Genomic DNA, 20823 nt, shown 5'->3' with positions numbered 1-20823 from the left:
AATTTCGTGATCGTCTACAACGTCTGCTGATGATTTTGTTGTGGAAAAAAAAAAAAGCACAGACGAGGAATTCGTTTTCGGCCACACATTTGGGGTAAGTGGGCCCGTAAAAGCTTTACCTTTTGTTAAATTTGGTTTCTAATAAGTAGGCCTATAAGTATTTATTAGGGAGTGGTTTCAGTTTGAGAGGAAATAAATCTTGGCTGAACAACGGAGTAATTCCCACCATTTCGTTATTTCTTTTTTACTTTTTTTAGAACATCTTCTGCCATTCTGATTCTAACAAGGAAGCGACGAAACATGGAAACAACGGAGGGCTGTTCATTAGAAAAAGATGTCGCTGAGAATTTTACAAATTCAGTGAGAAGAGCTGATGATTGTAATCAGTTTGATCCGGACAAGGCAGACTTTCTACAGCCCAGGTAAGCAAGCCAACATTAACTTTTGAACATACAACATAGGCTACTTCTTTTGACTTTTGTATTTTTACTAGGGCCTATTTGATTTGATTTTGAGACAAAATGTTGAATTGAAAAAAAATAGACCTATGGGCTTGTCCTGTCTTGAGCTTACTGGCCCGACACTAAAATCACTGGTGATCCAGAGTAAAATTCAAGCCCTGACTTATCAAACAAAATCCCCTCTGTGATTTATTGATCTGAATTAATGTAGAAAACTGCAATTTGCATTTCAAAAAGGTACCACAAACCTAGCCCACCTTGTTGAGCTGTTAATGGCTTCGCTTTTAACATTGGTCTCATCACTGTCGCCAGAACAATGGCGACAGATGTTAAAAGCGGAGCCATTAACAGCTCAACAAGGTGGGCTACCACAAACCCTCATGACACAGTGCCTCTGACTCTGAGTCTGACTGCAGCTAATAAGTGCAGGCATGACACTCTTCCTACTTTAGTCTAATCTCTGATTTTTTGTTTTCCCTTGGCCTTGGAAAAATCTGAAACATTTGTGATTAAATAGCCTGAAGCTGAAACATCTATTAAAGACTACACCATGTCTACGATGTATGTAAGTCGGCCCGTGTTTGTAAGTTGTAGTCGTTAAAACATTCCAACTTTTTCCAATTACCAAATCTATCATGCCTGTAAGTTAAAGTGGTGAATCAACTTTTTTGTATATATTTGTTACGCATATCTTTCAGCGTTCCGACAGAGTCTGCACGTGGTAGTCTTCAAACAACTTTTACTGATCCACCGAAAAAGACCCAAGTAATCACTCCTGTGGATCAGCTTGCTTCACCAGCTCCGTCATATTCCATCACAAGGGAGTTCTTAAATGAGCAGACCCAGCAGCTAATTGATGACATCAACGCTAAGAGAAAACGAGACACCACTATGTTGGCTGATTTTAAGAAAGCCTTAGATTTACAAGTAGGTTTTAATTTTTCGTAGGTTGTCACGCATGGCCGAGTGGTTAGAGCATAAAATTCATGTTCTGTTGGTTAAACAGCTACCTGAGCGGAATGTTTTCAACAGAAATGGTGATTTTACTTGTTTATAATGCACTTGTTCACCATTTTAATGTAATTTTGATATTTGAACACTTCTGAACTTTTCGTAATTATCGAGTAAAAAATCAGGCCCCTACCTAAAGTTTTTTTGAAAAACTAAAAACACTTCTGCCGTTGAGAGCGGGCGTCAAAGGACGTCATTTGTGGGAGTTTGCTTTGTTATACATTCACGCTGCAACACAGCGGCTTTATCTACTTATGACGTTTTGAGAGTGATTACGTAACGGGGCTTTTCGCAAATCTCGCAGAAAAGCTCTGGACAAGGGCATACAAAATGATTGTTTTTTTACACAATTGAAACCTATTTATAATCATATGACTCGATTTCCTTATTCATCAAAAACATTTTAAGTGGATTTCAGCAAAGTTCACGACAGCAAAGTTTCATCCAAGGTTAAAACATTTGTTTTTAAAAAAATCTGGAGGAATAAGCAATCTTCCATACCCAGTCAAAACCTTTAAAAATGTGTTCTTGTTTCTCTTCAACAGGCATCCAATTCCTTTGCTTCCTTGGAGCAAGCCATGTACCAAGTGTATCAGCAGAACAGCAAAGGGATCCAAGACAAGTTACAAGAGCTCTTCAGCACTCTGGATCGTATCTCAAAGCTGGAGATGGAACTGGAGCATTTCAAGCACTCACTAGGATCCCTGTACTCTGATATCCATGGACCTGCCAGGCCAACGTGAATAGCTGTTGCATTTAAATTTGTCTTCCCCCCCCCCCCCCCCCCCCGTTTACCTAAAATGTTTTGTGCTAGTTTATACTATTAGTTAATTAAACATAATACCCCAATCACATCAAACTCATTCTCACTACTTTCTGATTAAATAAAAGACGATGTGTGCTGCGAGCGGGGGGTTGCGATAGTTGAATGATAGTGTGAACAACGTCTTGCACCAAGATTACATTTTTAAGAACATAGTGAGAACGAGGCAGTGTGATGGGGATATAAAATAGTAGGACTGCTCCATTGATTCTGTAAGGGAAGTTTTTCTTTAGTAAAGGGTTCCTCGATTGCGGGAATTGTTAACTTCTACTGAAACAGTTCAAGGGGCACCAAGGCACTGAATTGGGACAAATTTCAGAGAGCTGCTCTAGCAAACATAATGCTTAAAATGTTCTGCCTAGCAAAACGTAAGCAGGATAGCAGTAACAAATAATTGCACATAAGGTATGGTATTTTGACTGGCAACCTTAAAGGAACACGTTGCCTAGGATCGGTCCAGTTGGTCTTTGAAAATCATTTGAAGCTGTTTGAAATGCAAATGGTTAGATAGATAATTCTAAAGTAGAATATAATGATCCACACAAACATGCCTCGAAAATTGCACGGTCGGCCATTTTGTGGAGTAAAAATTTTGGCTCCATAAAAATGGCCGACCATGTTAGTTAGTGTCGTAAAAGGAAAACCATGCAATTTCGAGTGATACTTGTGTGGATCATTTTATTCTACTTTTAAAATATCTTTCTAATCATTTGCATTTCATAACAAATGGTTTAAACGCTTTTCAAAGACCGACTCGTCCGATCCAAGGCATCGTGTTCCTTTAATCTGATAAGCTTAATTTTGTTGTGCTAAGAGACTTTTTGCAAAAACCAATCTATGACCATACCTTTTACAGTTTTTATTTAATTTGGCAAAGATTAGAGTTGTACAAATCTACAAATCTGGCAAACAATGAAGTTGATTTGTAAATTTCTTTTAAAAATTTAATGTTGTAAATAAAGTAGTAACATATGTTGAAATGGAATTAAATCAATCAGAAAAAAAATGTTATGGTATAAAACAGTTTCGCTTTAATAATTACAATGCACAATTTCTTGACTTGGTCACAAAGTTAAAAAAGGCAAAAAACATCAACATATTTTTTAACACAATCATAAACTTACATTTAAAAAAAAACCAATGACAACTTCAACAACAATAATCAAATGGTTTAAATAAAGAGACTTTCAAAAATGCTTCCATTCATGTAATCACCAAACAAACTTTCTTGACTTGGTCACAAAGTTAAATAAATAAACAGGAACAAAAAGTTGATCAACAACTTTTCGTACACAATTACAATAATACATATAACCACAAAACCCTACCCCAAATCGAAAATATCAATCGCAAAAACTCAATGACATTATTGAAGGGGATTTCCAAAATGCTTTTGACATTTCACCATCATCCTGTTTTTGAAAGTCCAGATTTGTTTGATTTCTTTAAAGTATATTTAAAAGGAAGAGCATTAGTTTAAATGACAAATCAAAACTCAAAAGTTTGCTAGCAGAAGAGTTATTAATACTAAGCATATTGTAAATCTGTTAACACTTAAATATTCTCTAGCATTTCTTAAATCCATTTCAGTTTTATCTTAAATATAAATTAATCTCTAGCATTTTTTAAATCTATTTCCTTTTGATCTTAAATAGTTAATCTCGAGCGTTTCTTAAATCTGTTTATTTTTAATGTTAAGTATTAAAATCAATCTCTCGCATTTCTTAAAACCATTTCCTTTTGATAATAAAAACAGGCATTTGTATTTGTATGCGCCATATCAATCTGAAGAGCTGTGCAAGGTGCAGTAGAGACAATGTCAACAAAACAATACATACATCCAGTGAAAAGAAAGCAAAATAACAATTAAGGAAACATACAATAGTTAACAATGGAAAGCAACAAAACTATGCACTAAATACATTTTGAAAAGGTGAGTTGTCAGAGCAACCTTGAGCTCGTGTAAATCAGAAATAATATGAATAATTTAATATTATTAAATAATCTCTTGCATTCATCATCAACTAAGCTTTAAAGATAATCCAGTTGTCCATTCCGAAATCCTTTGTGGTCTAGTTCCTGCACTTCACAGCCATGTCCACGGTTCTCTTGTAGTCGGGTCGCTTGACACCATACTTGTTGATGACCTGTTGCCTGGTGAGTCCCTCGAAGGGGTTGGGGTTGCTTGTCTCCTTTGAAGGGGCACAGACAAACTCCACATCGATGGGCCATGACTCGGCGACTACACAGGTGTCCGGGCATCTGGGTACCGGGGTCCTTGAGACACAGATGGTTTGTTCTTCTTTTGTCAGCGAGACGTCTCTGTCCACTGTGAAGTTTGTTACGGGTGTGCAGTGATCGACTGTAAAATGAAACAGTATAATAATAATAATAAGTATTATAACAAATCTGATAAACCAGATAAAAAGTAATTTCACAAAATCAGAAAAAGTACTTGTGGTCATTTATCAAACGCAGATCTGTTCAATTGGCAAAAAAAAATAAAAATGTAAACACACACAAAAGCATTTAAGGCAGTGGACACTATTGGTAATTACTAAAAAATAATTATTAGGATAAAACCTTTCTTGGTGACAAGTAATGGGGAGAAGTTGATGGTACAAAACATTGTTAGAAACGGCTCCCTCTGAAGTGCCATAGTTTTCAACAGGGGGTAATTTTCCACGAATTTGATTTCGAGACCTCAGGTTTAGAACTTGAGGTCTCGAAATCAACCATCTAAACGCACACAACTTCGTGTGACAAGGGTGTTTTTTCTTTCATTATTATCTCGCAAGTTTGATGACCGATTGAGCTCAAATTTTCACAGGTTTGTTATTTTATGCTTCTGTAGAGATACATTAACTGTGAAGGCTAGTCTTTGACAATTACAAATAGTGTCCACTGCCTTTAACAGAGGTGCCATTAAAAAAACAAATCAAAAACAAAATTGATTGTATTAGCTCAGTTGGTTGCTAGATGCTTAAAATTGTTGATATTTACTGGAGATAGAACTCATACGATGGAAAAGTAAAGCCACTCTAGTACTGACAGTCCCTAAAACCCTTAAAGGCACTGGACACCTTTAGTAATTGTCAAAGACCAGTACTCTCACTTGGTGTATCCCAACATATGCATAAAATAACAAATCTGTGAAAATTTGGGCTCAATTGGTCATCAGAAGTGCACGAGAATCATGAAAGAAAAAAATGCCCTTGCACAAATTTGTCTGCTTTCAAATGCATAAAAGGCTTCAGGCCTGAAGTCTTAAAACATTACTTCAGAGGGAGCCATTTCTCACAACTATCAACAGCCTAAGTAAGTTTATTTGCTAACAATGATTTGGAGTAATTACCAAAGGTGTCCAGTGACTTTAAAGATTTTATTCCAACCTCTAACGTTTGAGAATATGCAATAACAAATGTTATCAGCTGCATCGATAACAGAAACAAGTTTTTCTATACAAATTTTACATTGTAAAAATACAAATTAACAATTATAAAAAAGCACAAAAACCACACCAAAAAGGTAAAAACTACTGAAAGTATACAATAATATAATCCACAAGTGCCCTTGCCAGGATTTGACCTTGGGTCTCACGATGTGGAAGGTAAGGACAGATTCGAAAACGCTAACCCAACCACCCTTTTACAAAACTTCTTCTTACCTCTAGAGCATTCTGGAGTGGAGACTTGGTAGCTACGTCCGAACTGTTGGGGCCACTTGTACACCTCTCTGTTTGGTCCGACAAACTCGTTGCTGGTCTCACCATTGAAGTCTCCGCACAAACCACACAGCATATCCTTATACTTCTGGGCCAGCTGTAAGTTGACAAACCAGAGAGTGTTCAATAAGAATTAATAATAATACCACGATAGTAGAGAAAACTTCCGAGTTCCGAAAAAAATCTACTCAGCGGTAGTAGAATGTACAGTAGGACAAGTTCTCAAAAGAACATATCCTACCCAGCAACTCTACATACACATGGTGTTATCGCAAACCAAATATACATTGATGTCACCATGCAATGCTCAAAATACCAAATTTGTTAGGCGCCAAACAAAAGACCCTACTATAATTCCTCTCACCACCAACTCCATACACTCACCTCAATCTTGATGTTGTGTCCGTCAAAGAAGACTTTGAGTTCTTGCTCCGGAGCAAACAGCATGATAGAATCTCCGAGCTTGGGGCGGACGATCTGGACCAGGGTCTTGGGCTTGTGGGCCTGGGTCTGTGCTGGGGCAACAACTTCGTTCTTGATGTGCTCTCTCATCTGGTCCCAAACATGAGCCTCCAGATTACTGGCAAGGTAATCTTCCTGAGAGCTCGCACTGTTTGATCTATCTATGGGCTGTTATAAAGAAGCAAACACAGAGACAGAGCAATGAACCGAAAAATAAAAAATCACTGGACAAAGTCTAGTTTCATGGCAGCCTAACACATGAAAAGTTTGGCGTCTGAAACAGTTAGGAGCGACTGGATGCGCTAGAAGTCGAAAGATCGACTATTGCAGTTGTTCGGAACGACTCTGGAGTGCCTTGGTTTCAGACGTTGATCTTGTCATGAGCCGAGCCAATGTAAATTTTAGCAACGTTCGCCTGTCCCAAAATTTATTTGGGTCGACCTAAATTTGCTTGTTTCTCGCAACTCTGGTGCGTCTGTCTGAAACGGGTGTAACTATCCTTCCTGAGCAAAGTTGAAAAGAACTCCAAAGTCAAAGTGATCAGAAAAAGCAAACAGCTGGAATGAAAGTTTGAAAGTTTAACACAAAGCAAAAGTAAGATACATCAACTGCCACTAAACTCAAGCAAAGACACAGAGATTCAGAAGATTTGACAAAAGAGCAATTGGCAGTGTCTTGCTTTGGGACGGACACAAGAGCCAAGACCGAGACTTGAACTCGCACTCTGCTGATTAGAAACACTTGAGCTTGAATCCAGTGCGCCTGACACTCCACACGTAAATAATTACAGTTGTGCATTCACAGCTGAAATCCAAATTGCCACAACAACAAAAAGTCCTTCATTTATGTCTTTCAAAAAGAAGTAATAGCTAAGAAATATGTTCATGAGGTATGGCGGACAAACATTGTTGTACACACACGCCCCAAACAGGGGGGGGGGGGGGCAAGTCATAGATATAGAATTTAATACCTAGATCGGCCTCGCGTAAATACGTGCCATAAGCCAACATACGAGCCATAAGCCGCAGTAGTGTTGTAGCATTGTGTCCACCATATCTCGAAAAGGCTTATTGCCATGGGGAGGTTTTCTTTCATTTAAAATATGAAACAAGTGATTTTGTGTCATTTTATTTATATACAAAAAAGACATCGATTTACGAACCTTGGGTTCAGCGTTATAATCCTTGTGTGGGGCCACAGACATGATGTGGATCTTCTGGGTGTCGATTGCAACCTGCTTCATGACTCCGCCTTCCTTGACGACCAGCTTGTGCAAGACCGGCAAATCGGTATTGGTGTCGTTGACCTTGATGACGACCTCCTGAGTGGTTTGATCCGGGATGAACTGAATCTTTGTGTTGTCGAGGTAGACGGTAACCACCTATAAATAGTACATAAATCAATAACATTAAATATATATATTCATGGTTTATTAAAATACTGCAATACAGCATCTAAAAGCCGAAATGTCACAGTTGACAAACAGTCATTAAAATCATTACACATAATATAACACAAAAAGAATTACACATCAAAAAGTTTGTAATAAAAACATATAAACACACAGGCAACAATCATCTTATCTCAAACAATTATGTGGGCAATGATCAAGCGAGATATTCCTACAATTTTTCCCTTGGGAGTTTACAGCCCTGAGCTGCCGTGGCGTCCACCGGCACCTGAATTTGGGCCTACCAGTTGAAATAAATAAATAATGATTTGAGGGGCTAATCATCCTTACTCGCAGCTAAGAGCTGAGTTGCGAAGGACGCGGCTGCCAGCCACATCAACCCATTATGACCACGGAGCACAGCCAAGATCGAAAGTGTTTGATTTTTCCTGAGGGAGGAAAATCGGATGGTCTGGAAAACCCTTGTAGCACAGCAGAGAACCAACGCACAACTCAGCTCACATATATGGCCCTGGCCCGGAATCGAACCAGGGTCACCTTGGTGAGAGGCGAGGGCTTTACGCACACGCCAACCATGCAACCCTAAATAAATACTGACATGATGAAGTGATTATAAACGTAAGAACCACACCTTCTTGGTGCTGTCCTGTTCGTGAACCTTGCTGAGGATGACAAAGCGTTCTTTATTGGAGCAATCCTTGGCCAGAATGTGATTACATTGACTCTCCTTGTAGTTATACAAGACTTTGTCAAATGTAATGATGGAGTTATTCCTCAGAGCCTTGCACTGATCTGCAAAGTGAACAAATGTTAATCAAAGTTTTACATCTTATTTCAAAACAGGAACAGCTCGTCTTGGACAGAGCCCAATTACATGGCTACTGCGTACCGCTGAATTCTGCGTTTGAGATCACTATTCTCTGCTTACAGGGCAAGTGTCACATTTCTGCATTAACAGTGTAAGCGAAGAACAACTAGTATTATTGAATATACTTAGACCAGGGCCCAATTTCATGTCTCTGCTTACCGTAAGCACAGAATCGGCGCTTACGGAAGCAGGGAATTCTGTGCTTACGGCAAGCCTATTTCACGGGTTAACGGTGAATTTTGGCTTGTGCGCACTCCACGTTACTAGGCATTCTACGCTTACAAGGCTAGCACAGAAATTCGGCATAGCATGTCAAGCAGGGAATCGTGATCGTAAGCGCAGAATTCGGCGGTAAGCAGAGCCATGAAATTGGGCCCAGACCTCTAACTTTCTCAACTCCCTGTGGAGAATAGAAGCTGCTTAAATTAGCACTAAGGGGTTAATCAAACACAATACTGTGTCAGCCCTTTCAGGTTCCCATTTATACATCTGGGTTTTCTCAAGGACACAAATGTCATGACCGGAATTTGAACCCCCCCCCCCCCCAAAAAAAAAAAAACCCACAGAATTGCCAAAACTGGACTTCATCTATCAACTCACTGATGTTACGTCCGCTCAGCCATTCCTGTCCGTAGCTCTGGACCATGCGCTTCTGCATATTGTAGGGGGCCACAATCTGAGAATCCTGGACCATCATCGGGATCCAGACACGGTCAAAGTGGATATTTTCTCTAATGTCTTTCATGGTCATATTGAAGTTCTTCTGGTTTTCTTCAATCTCTGCGCTAAAAAGGACCTAAAATGTATGAAAAAAAATGTACAGCTTCTTAAGCAAGTTCATTCAAAGATAGGTATGGACACCATATTTGGATAGAAATGTTAACTGCAACAAGCTAAATTTTAAATACTCTAAAAACAAAAAGTCCATGTGCTCAAATATTCTTAAGAAAAACTTTTCTAATATCAAATAACAAACCACAATGGAAAGTGACTGGGTAAATTTTAAATAATTTTGGGTTGAAGAAACAAAATGACCAGTCTCCCTATTTTGTCAATTTGTTTGACTGGCTCAATAGCTTCTGCACAGCACCCCTGAACAAAAATATAGTTCGAAAAGAACCGTTGTTGTGGTTTTTAAACAGTAAACTCTGCACGTCTTTATTCTGCAGACGTCGTAAAGAGTGTGAAATGTGAAATAGAAACTTGTACAGTATGCACAAAATTTGACATTAAGCAGCACTATGAAAATTGGGCCCTGGAGATTTTGGACACCCTTGTTTAATACATGTAAAAGGCTCTACAAAAATGAGTCGCTTTGTCGCACAACCCACTTTCCAATACAGGGCTGTTGAGTGATGGGAGTGTGAACAAAATTTTCTTTTTTTAATGCTTCTTTAGGGTCTATATTTTCACATTTTGAAAAACCTTTGTTTTTGATCGATGAAGGTGAATAAAACATGTTCTTTTTGTTCATCCCCCTAGACATCAATAGGTGATGTTCTTATTTAACGGGCTGTTTCCCCACTATGGGTTATTTTCAGATTGTGGTATATTCTATTTTTCAAAAGGTCATAACTTTTGAACCAAACACCACACAAGTGTGTAAGATATGTCCAAATGAAGCTTGTTGTATGCTCATGTATAAAACCCAATAATTTAATTGTCCCCCTTGTGACTCATTTTTGCAGAGCCCATCACAAATGAGCAAACCCTAGAATCCTGGATTGAGCAGACTGGAGTAATCCATTCCTACAACTCACCGTCTTGTCCAAATTGAATACTTTAGCCTGCTTTGTCCTGACGTTCTGCCAAAGCATATTCTTCACCATCTGAATGCCCTGGTAGAAAGCCTCCAAGTATACCCGGCTCGTTTTCTGTGAATGGAATATATCCAGCATTTGAACACATTTTCCTTAATTTGTGTTGTACAAACAAAATCGACTGTTGTGTTTTTGTAAGGTTATTAAATACATTTCACTTAAAGTTAAGCTTCACTTCAGAGGGATATTTTTTACAACAAACATAGTTCTATTATAAACTTCTAATAATCTTTCAGACTAAAAGAAAACAATTGTGTTTTTATCCTTACCAATCCTGGATAATAACAGTACAGAATCCCCTCTCAAGCTTCTCCCCAGGATTGTTCAAGACTGTGAGGCATTCTGGACACTTAACTTGTTGAATGTTTGGACAAAGCATGCTGAATTGAAACGAGGTCTTCAGAATGGTTTCTACTTATGTAATTTGGGGGCTAATCATCCTACTCGCAGCTAAGAGCTGAATTGCGAAGGACGCAGCTACAACGTGTTCGAGAAGCAGGCATGCAAGGGCGTCTTTGGCTGCCAGCCACATCAACCCATTATGACCATGGAGCACAGCCAAGATTTAAAGTGTTTGATTTTTCCCGAGGGAGGAAAACCGGATGTTCTGGAAAACCCTTGTGGCACAGCAGAGAACCAACGCACAACTCAACTCACATATGGCCCCGTCCGGGGTCACCTTTACGCACACGCCAACCATGCCACCCTACTGTGCAATCTGGAGCATTCTATATGGTTTTCTCTTGATGATTTTTGTGGGAAAAAAAGAAAGAAAAAATTGTTTGTGCATCGGCCGAAATGTGGGCACACAAATAGTATTGACCCAATACACTAGCTTGTACAGGTGGATTTTTTTAAATTTTATATATTTTTTTATTTTATTTTTTTTTTTTTATGCAAGTTGCCAAACACATAAGGCCTGGAGGCCACTTCAAGGTGTGGACTACAATTATTTTACTGACCCAATATGCTAGCTTGTGCAGAGGGGGGGGGGAGAATTAATTCTGAGATTAACAAAGACCCCAAACAACATCATCATTTTACCGACAGTAAAACATGAGCTCAAATGAAACCTACAAACCTCATTGTGAGTGAGTTCGGCATTAACAGCGCGGAGTTCCTCACGCTCAAGACGGAATCTCTTGCAGGCCTCGGTGTACTTGTTGCCGTTTCTAAGGTCCTGCATGCACTCCATCTTGTATGGGGTTTCCTCACTCAGACGTTGCTTCTGCTCCTCTGATCTCTCAACACGGGCCTGTCAAAAAAGAGAGAGTGTCAAGGTCTAAATGGGTTGTCTTGAATTGTCAAAGACCATTCTTCTCACTTGGTGTATCCCATCATAAGCATAAAATAACAAGCCTGTGAAAATTTGGGCTCAATTTGTCATCGAAGTTGTACGAAAATAATGAAAGAAAAAAAAACCTTGTTGCACCAATTTGTGTGCTTTCAGATGCTTAATAAAAGGCTTCAGGCCTGAAGTCTTTTAATATTTGAGCGATCACCTCTTTCTCAAAAACTACGTTACTTCAGAGGGAGCAGTTTCTCAAAATGTTTTATACTATCAACAGCTCTCCATTGCTCGTAACCAAGTAAGTTTTTATGCTAACAATTATTTTGAGTAATTACCAACAGTGTCCACGGCCTTTCAGTTCAATTATTTGAAATCATTCTGAATAGTACCTTGAGCTGAATCTTCTGGTCAGTCATACAGCTTCTTCCCCACTGGGTGTTGAACTTGAAGAGGACTTTGGGATCTTTTGGTACATCTGGAAGTCCTTCCACAGATTCTAGTTTCTCGTTGGCTGGGAGAGTCATGACGTTGGCTGGGTGTTCCACCTCCGCCTGGATGCAGAGAGTCTGTAAAGAAAAGTAAACGGAGATTTGTTTGATGAATATGATGATAGGTATTGTTTGAAGTTTTGCATGGTGTGGAGAAATAAGAAGAAACTATAATTAAATAGTAAACTTGCGGGTACAACCATGTGTAAATCTCTTAGGGTGAGTGTTGGCTCTGAAAAGAGCCGGTTGGGTCTCGACGCTTCGAACAGTATACTCTGCTCGTCTTCAGGAGAATACGATAATGATTTAACATGATTTGATGATGGTTATACACAATGGCCACATACTATTTCGGTTGAAAACACAACACATAGTCGGAAGCATTACATGGCAACAATGAAATGACATGCTTACAAAATTTTTTAATTCTACAAAAGACTGGACCGGCCAGATGTTGGGATAAAAGGTTTCAGTACATCAATATACATAAAAGGAGGTGGGAAAAGCGAGGCAAGACACAACTGTGCCAACCCAACCAGAGGATAAAGGTCCAATGCATTTTATAAAGCAACATAATATTCATACTTCCTGCGAATGTGAATGTGATACGAATGTTGACGTCACAATTCGCAACAAACATTTCGCAACAGTTGAGCTGTGCTCAATTCCTGAAAAACTTTCGCTGCAAAATCGGACAAGTGACGTCAACATTCGCTTCACATTCGCAGTAAGTACGAACCATGAGGCTTGAATGGGAATTTCTTTGTACCTTCACCGCGTTGGCATAATCAACGCTATCCTGGAACTGGTCTTGGTGGACGGGATCCCTGATGAATGTCTTCTTGTTGGTGAGAACGTCGATACGGAGAGCTTTGTAGAACTCATCCTGCTGGTCCAAACTGATCTGGCTGACCAACTCACGGATGGGCTGGCTTCCCATGGTGCTGATCTAAAATATAAATATAAATAGTTGACATGAATATTCAACAAACTAGCAACCCATGCACTTTGAAGTAAGCCATTTGCGAGTAGATTTTAAGATTGTCTGGTACAATGACTTGCTTAGTTCCATTTTACCGCTTACACTTGAATTCCTCAGACTATAGAGACAATCGCTATATCAAATGGTCCGAGGCAAGCTTTTAGAGCAAACCCTGCTACCATTGTGCCATCACATCCATTCAGAATTGTGTAAAGGTGGTTACCTTCTCTTACTTAACTATATGCAAAAGCTTGCCCCTATTCATGTGACATAGCAACTGTCTTGATAGTCTGAAAAATTCAAATTTAAGGAGTAACTTGTGACCGAAGACGTCATTGTACCAGACAATATTCAAATCTAACACGCAAATGGATCATTGAGTGGACTTTTTGCCTTGTGTTGGCCAATTTTTTATTATACAAAATATTAAAAAACATCAAACAAATCTTTGAAGAGTAATAGACCCTTCCCATGAAATATGCTAATTCACGCATGCGTACAGACCCAACTGGTTGGCAAATGCCATAGATATGTGCACTAAGCAGACGCACAATCGCGTCTGCATCACTCCGTCGTTATAGCCGCACACACAACAGCACGATGCTCCCTTATTTTGCCATCCAAAATGTAAGTGCACACGCACAATGTACAATTTACATCTTTCATAAGAAGGGTCTATTGACAAGTGGACTTTTTGCCTTGTGTTGGGCTATTTTTTTGTTTTTGTTTAAACGATAAAAAAAAAAACCAACATTTTTTAACAAGTAACTATCTTTAGGCTCACTGACTTACATTGACCAAGACGTTGAAGAGCTCAAAGCTGCTGCCACTAATTGGGGTCTGATGATGCGCCATCTTGTGAGTGGTCGTCATTGTCTCAGCTGACTTGGCGTTAGGGAACATCCAGTTTTCAAAGTCAGTGTGGTCCAACTTCAGAACCGACTGGCTCAATTGGGGAGGATAATTTTTATTCTTGTGGTCAGAATGATCACTTCCGTGCCCTTCGGAGAATTCCTCTGAGCTGGATTCGGTTGTGAAGTTCTTTTTCATCAAGTACTTGTCCTGAAAATAGATTTTATAAAACCCACATATATAAAGCAAATAGTAAGGCTCTATCTACTCTTAAACCAAAACCTTGCTCCAAAAAGACAGAAAATATATGGTTGCTTAAAAATTATGTTTTCATACTCATAAGCTCTGCTGTTTCTGTTCAGCAGAGTGTGGGTTCGTGACCCATTCATGACACTTGGGTATTTCAGCAAGACACTTAACCATACTTCGTCCTTCGGATGGGTCATAAAGCAGAAGGTCCTGTGTGTTGTGTAATGTCGAAAAAGAACCCAGTGCACTAAACGTAAGGAAAAGGGGCTCGCCCCAGTGCTCTGTTAACCATTACATGGTGCCATATAGGAATAGGTCTCATATTTTATTACCTAGCTCCACATACCTTGCAGGAAATAATACTGAGCCCTTTGATACACCCCTATTGACCCCTTGCATGCGCGTCACACGCGGCGACTGATGCCACGCTCACCATGTTGGTGGTCAATCGGCTTACGTGTATTAATGCCGCGTCACCTAAAATGCGCACTTCACTGCATAACGCACAGCATACTCAATGCATAGAGTTATATATGAAAACGCACAGTGAAATTGCCCACGAGTATGGCACAATCAAGATTTTTCTGATGATGACGTCAGGTGAAATGGGTCAATAGGGGTGTGATAAAGCACTATATAACATGTATAAGAACCGAGTATTATTAAATGTATAGGATTTGAGGCATTGCATGGTGAGGTATCAATGTATATTTGGTTTGCGGTAACACCATGTGTGTATCTACTTGCCAGGTAGAGTTGTTCTTAGGGAACTGTCTTGCTTTATTCCACTGCCGGGGAGTAGATTATCGGAGATTCGGGAGACTATTATTAAGTGTTTACCTTGAATGCTTGGTACTGAACTTGGGTCAAGTTCTTAGTCTCCAGTTTCACGGTACAAGTGACCTGCTCAGGGGCATCCACACCACGTCGGGTTGTGACATTGACGTCAATCGGGCCGTTGAATAGAAGTTGGGTTGGTCTGTAGGTCCAGCCGCATGAGCGTGGCACCCGACGAGTATTCATTTCAACCTCAACTCCAAGGGACTCTTTGCCAACGCTCCATTTTTTCTGCACAAATAAAAGAAGAAGATGTTTTTATGATACTCAAGTTCATAATTCCAGATTGACACAACACATTTTACTTTTGGATGAGTACTGTGTAACCTCATTGGCTCGTTTCCCACTCGAGTGATTTGCCGTGGAAGTTTTTTCATAGACTCTGGAAAGTATACATTGCTGCTTTTTTGTAACTTGCTTATTTGTATCTTGTATTTTTTTTCATTGTTTATTTTATTGTTCTCTTTAGGCGCTTAGAGGCTTTTTGCATACGGCGTTTTACAAATGTCTTACTATTATTATTATTAATTCTACTATTCCTCGCATGCAAACACAGGAAATAACGACCAGTCCTTTTCAAACTTTGATATCTTTACCCCTGTACCCCGGCAAATGGGCACACCCCAGGGACTAGCCACCCCTGCTCTGGAGAAGGGGTAAGCAGTAAAACCCCACGGAATTCTTGCCTTGAAACGAGCAGTTGGAACCCAGTGGAATAGGGACCCAGGCGGGGAAAGTGTGAAAGTGTGCCGGGGTAACCTTGAGGAAAAAAAACCTGCCGTCGATTTCACAAAACTCTTCCTATTACTTAAGACTAATCTTAGGACTTAGGACAAGTCCTAACCCTGCACTGTAGCATGCAGACCTTAAGATTAATCCTAAGTTAGGACGAGTTACTCGTCCTAACTCCAAATAAGACGAGTCCTAACTCTTTGTGAAATCGACCTCTGGGACCTCCCCTGAGCTGTATTCCATGAGGATAAAGGATACTGTTAAAAAAAAAGAGTAAAGAACAAAATATATTCTTGATAACATTTGGTAAAGGCAGTGGACACTATTGGTAATTACTCAAAATAATTATTAGCATAAAACCTTACTTGGTAACGAGTAATGGGGAGCTGTTGATGGTATAAAACATTGTGAGAAACGGCTAAGTAACGTAATCAAGCATCTGATAAAGCACACAACTTCGTGTGACAAGGGTGTTTTTTCTTTCATTATTATCTCGCAACTTCGACGACCAATTGAGCTCAAATTTTCACAGGTTTTTTTTTTTTTGCATATGTTGAGATACACCAAGTGAGAAGACTGGTCTTTGACAATTACCAACAGTGTCCAGTGTCTTTAATAGATGGCAATAATTTTTCTTACGGTAACAGGTTTCTTGGCCATCAGTTCTCCCTGGACAATGCGTTTCTCATGAATGGATCTTGATGAGTCCTCCACTGAGTTTCTGATCGCTGGCTCTTGAACACTCTCCTAGAAATACCCAAGAGAAAAAAACCCAAACAAAAACAATTTTGACCTCTCTAAAGAATTCATCACAAACAGGGACAAATTAGAATAGTTTTAAACAGAGGTGTTCTCTTTCTTTGAAGAAAAATTGTGAGGTTGTCTCACGCAAAAAATGTTGTAAAATACATTTTTATTTGATACCATTAAGCCAAGGTTCTTCCAGTTTGAAGATTGGCGAAAATTACAGACAAAACGGAGTTGGCTTCATTTTTGGAAAAGATTTTTTAAAAGGAGCAATATAAGACATTTTTTATTTCTTCTCCTAAAATCAATTCACCGTTGAAAAACAGTGAAGTATGTGGACAACTTATTCTGAATAACATAAAGAAACAAAGCTGTTTACCTCTGTTGACTTGGCCCCGACGAGGGAGTTGTAAGTGAAAGGTCTGCTTCGGAGGGAGAGGACCTGGTGCTCGGTGGTCGGGGTATCAAGCTTGGACTTGAAGAGCCTCTTGGGAACGTCTACGATGACGTTGCCATTCAGAATGGCGGAGGAGTTCAAGGAACCCACCAAGCCGAGGCCGGTCCTGACGGTGTCATCAAGACCAACGGTCATCTTGGCTTGCATAGTCACGGCAACTCTGCATTGGATGAAAGCGGCCAAAACATTAAAAAAGTCTATACTGAATAAAATATTAGGCTTGGTCAAAATCAAAAACTCCATGAAAAGAAATGGTTAATTCCGGCCATATAAATTGAAACCCCCACAAAATGTTATGTCAGAACTACTTGACTGGATGGTCGGGTTGGCGTAGTGGTGTCTTCCTCATCTTCCGCTTGTAGGACCCCAATTCGAAACACCCTCAGGGGCACTAAGTGGATTGGGTTTTCAGTCCCTACCCGACAGCATGGGTTTTCCATAGAATAAATCTCTGGGATTTTCTTCCCACATCTAAAACTGAAACGTCCTTCCATGTCTTCTCTCCATGTTGGGTCTTGGCCGGTACAGTGATTAAGTTTGCTTTTCTGAGAGTAATTGGTTTCACAGTCGGAATAAATGAAATGAACGAAATAAAGACTTAACATCAAGAAAGTGATGGAGGGACAGACAGGGTGGCTGTAGAAAGACAGGGCTTTTACCTTGGCTTAACTGATCCAGCGACGCTGATATTGTTCAGCTTTCCGTTTTTGGTTCTCAGCACCTCGGTCAGGGTAGGTGTCATGCGAGCCTTGCCAGAGATGTCCAGGGCCAGGACGGCAGCGGTGTCGAAGGAGATCTTGAGAGGAAGACCGACCTGTGTTGGAATCTCGTGCATTCCGCGGCCGAGACTGAAGATCTTGAGGTAGGAGTACGGCACTTGGCTGGTGAGGATCTTATTCTCAAGCTCTTGCATCTTCTCAGATCCTTTTACAGAAAGTCATAGACATATAAAGACACAGCCATTGAAATGGAGAAAAAACCTGAACCTGCACAAATTTCCCTCCACTCATTTTCCCGAGTCATCCAACGATTTTCGCGAAAAGCTTGTCTTCTTTTCAAGGATTTAATTATTTTGGTGTCCTTCCCCCCCCCCCCCCTAATAAAAAATGTGTTAAATTAAGGGAAAATGCTTACACTCAAGTCAAATTGACTGCAAGGTGTGACTTCTAATTTTCACAAAATTGTGTTCCCCTTGTTCTTTCAAGCTGTTCACAGAGAGCAATTTTGTCATTACTTGGCCTTCTTTTACCTATCGGTCTTTTTCCATGCTTAACTTACTTTTTCCAAGTCATTCCCAGAGGGCGGTTATCTAAATACTTTGCACCATCCCAAATCAACCCATTTTTCTTGCTGAACCTACTTCTTTCAAGTAATTCCCAAACGATGGTTTTGCCAACACTAGCCCTTTCCAAATTCACTATTTTCCGTTGTTGACCTTACTTCTTTCAAGTCATTCCCAAATGATTTTGTCCCTTACTCAACTCAAATTATTCCACCAGTTATTAAACTTACTTCTTTTAAGTCATTCCAAAACAATGGTTTTGTCAATACTATGTAGGCCCCTTCCAGACTCAAACTTGTTTTCTTGCTGAACTTACTTCTTTCCCATCATTCCAAATGATGGTTTTGTCATTGCTTGGCCCCTTCCCAAATCACCCTTCTTCCTTATCTGAAATTACTTCTTTCAAGTCATTTTACTTTAAAAGCAGTGGACACTATTGGTAATCACTAAAAAAAAATTATCAGCATAAAACATCACTTGGTTAACGAGTAATGGGGAGAGGTTGATAGTATAAAACATTTTGAGAAAGGGCTTCCTCTGAAGTAACGTAGTTTTCCGGAAAGAACTAATTTTCCACAAATTTGATTCTGAGACCTCAGATTTAGAATTTGAGGTCTCGAAATCAAGGATCTGAAAGCACACAACTTCTTGTGACAAGGTTTTTTTCTTTCTTTCATAGTTATCTCCCAACTTCAACGACCAATTGAGCTCAAATTTTCACAGGTTTGTTATTTAATGCATATGTTGAGATACACAAAGTGAATAGACTGGTCTTTGACAATTACCAATAGTGTCCATTGTCTTTAACTCAAACTATCAGTTACTGTACTTACTTCCATCAAGCCATTCCCAAATGGTGGTTTTGTCGACGGTGATTGTCCTTAGCTCATTGCCAAACAGCTTCATGTAAGCTGAAGCCTTCGCCGTGTCAACGTTGGTTTGTACCCTGGTTGTTGGTAGCTAATAAGGCATCAAAAAGCAAAAGAGAAGTTAGGACAACTACTGAGCATTTATATTTGCTTTGCGTTCGAGAAAGCCATTGGTAATTACTCAAAATAACTGTAAGTATAAAACTTACTTGGTAACGAGCAATGGAGAGCTGTTGATTGTATAAAACATTGTGAGAAAAGGCTACCTCTGAAGTAACATGGTTTTTGAGAAAGAGGAAATTTCTCACTCGAATAATAAAATACTTCAGCCGAAGCCTTCTATAATGCAATTGAAAGCACACAAAGTAATGCAACATGGGTGTTTTAACTTTGATCATTTTCTCTTACTTTGATGACCAATTAAGCCCAAATTTTCACAGGTTTGTTTCGTGCATATGTTGGGATACACCAAGTGAGAAGACTGGACTTGAACAATTACCAAAGTTTAAATTGTTACAAATATTGATCTTATACATACCACATTATCAAGATGCGCCAAATCTCTCTCGACGATAGACTTGTCTTCATTTACTCGCCCGTTATTCCTCAAGAGCTTCTCCAGCTTGGGGCTCGCTGGTCTGGCCACGCCTAGAATCTTCTCAGCAATGTCGCGCAGACACTTGGCATGGAACCCCACCTCCATCAGGTTCATCTGCCTGTTGAGGATGGTTGCTCCGAGTTTGACGGCGCCGCGGACTGGGAATGGTGAGGTTGGGGTATTGATCATGGACGCCTCGGTGGTCAGAGCAACTTTCTCTTGGACTGAAGAAGTACCACAAAAAGGTTTATGTAATAAACGAACCGTCAACACGGTCAGTCAGAAAATCACTAATGTTCTTCGAAATGTCAGGCTCATATTAAACCGTCTTGTTACCAAATTATTTTGATCTGAACAACGACTGGTGACGGAGTTTAAAGTGAAGCACGCATTCCTAAACAACAGGGCTTAATTCCATAGAGCTGCTCCAACACAAAAACTAGCTGAGCACAACAAAATGATGCTTACTGGAATAAGGTTACCATCCACAATACCAATCCAAACGTATCATCTGTGGCTGGTATCCTGCTCATTTTTGCTTAGCAGAAGTTTAAAACTTTTTCACGCACTTTGATTCGAAACAGGACTAAATCTTAGACTTACCAGCGTTGAAGGACCACATGAACCTCTTGGAGTATTGCATGCCTTGGACAATCGGCTTCAGGGTCAGTAGCACCTTCCTAGCCACCTCTGTCCTGTGGTGATCAAACGTAAAATGTAGAGAATCAAGTCGTGTGGGTTAGAATAACTTTATCCCTACAGAGAGAGTCCTAACAGACCCTGCAAGTCTTAATAGATGTTATTTCATTAGCTTATTTTGACCCTTACACCAATGTGTATTAAGCACTGTAGAATCAGT

At 39.7% G+C, this 20823-nt stretch overlaps 2 protein-coding genes across 2 annotated transcripts in view; one reads left to right on the top strand and one right to left on the bottom strand.

Annotated features, from left to right (window-relative positions):
* Positions 1-56: 56 nt before the first annotated feature.
* LOC117297321 (synaptonemal complex central element protein 2-like) lies at positions 57-2231 on the top strand. Its single transcript, XM_033780289.1, has 4 exons — positions 57-94; positions 250-422; positions 1160-1388; positions 2018-2231. The coding sequence occupies exons 2-4, from the start codon at positions 301-303 to the stop codon at positions 2213-2215; spliced, it is 549 nt and encodes a 182-aa protein (XP_033636180.1). The 5' UTR covers positions 57-94; positions 250-300; the 3' UTR covers positions 2216-2231.
* Positions 2232-3241: 1010 nt separating this feature from the next.
* Positions 3242-20823, bottom strand: part of LOC117297733 (vitellogenin-6-like) — a 32657-nt gene continuing 15075 nt past the window's right edge. Inside the window, exons 16-33 of the mRNA XM_033780882.1 lie at positions 20568-20659; positions 19905-20188; positions 19331-19457; positions 17875-18139; positions 17138-17375; positions 16651-16758; positions 15283-15510; positions 14134-14403; positions 13129-13308; positions 12261-12437; positions 11662-11835; positions 10521-10634; positions 9361-9556; positions 8524-8684; positions 7644-7862; positions 6404-6649; positions 5963-6116; positions 3242-4657 (exon numbers count right to left, since the gene is read on the bottom strand). Coding sequence (XP_033636773.1) covers positions 4368-4657; positions 5963-6116; positions 6404-6649; positions 7644-7862; positions 8524-8684; positions 9361-9556; positions 10521-10634; positions 11662-11835; positions 12261-12437; positions 13129-13308; positions 14134-14403; positions 15283-15510; positions 16651-16758; positions 17138-17375; positions 17875-18139; positions 19331-19457; positions 19905-20188; positions 20568-20659 — 3523 coding nt within the window. The 3' untranslated portion in view covers positions 3242-4367. The remainder of the gene's footprint in view (positions 4658-5962; positions 6117-6403; positions 6650-7643; positions 7863-8523; positions 8685-9360; positions 9557-10520; positions 10635-11661; positions 11836-12260; positions 12438-13128; positions 13309-14133; positions 14404-15282; positions 15511-16650; positions 16759-17137; positions 17376-17874; positions 18140-19330; positions 19458-19904; positions 20189-20567; positions 20660-20823) is intronic.

The sequence above is a fragment of the Asterias rubens genome, chromosome 12 (assembly GCF_902459465.1).
Source record: "Asterias rubens chromosome 12, eAstRub1.3, whole genome shotgun sequence".
NCBI classification, from domain to species: Eukaryota; Metazoa; Echinodermata; class Asteroidea; order Forcipulatida; family Asteriidae; genus Asterias; species Asterias rubens.
The sequence above is the reverse complement of the archived record's forward strand: the minus strand, read 5'-3'. Positions and strand labels throughout refer to the sequence as shown.

Bases quoted from the DNA above. Each gene is read 5' to 3' on its own strand.
- LOC117297321 (XM_033780289.1), top strand. From the start codon at position 301: ATGGAAACAACGGAGGGCTGTTCATTAGAAAAAGATGTCGCTGAGAAT. The intron at 423-1,159 runs GTAAGCAAGCCA...CATATCTTTCAG, and splicing joins GCAGACTTTCTACAGCCCAG to CGTTCCGACAGAGTCTGCAC. The intron at 1,389-2,017 runs GTAGGTTTTAAT...TCTCTTCAACAG, and splicing joins AGAAAGCCTTAGATTTACAA to GCATCCAATTCCTTTGCTTC.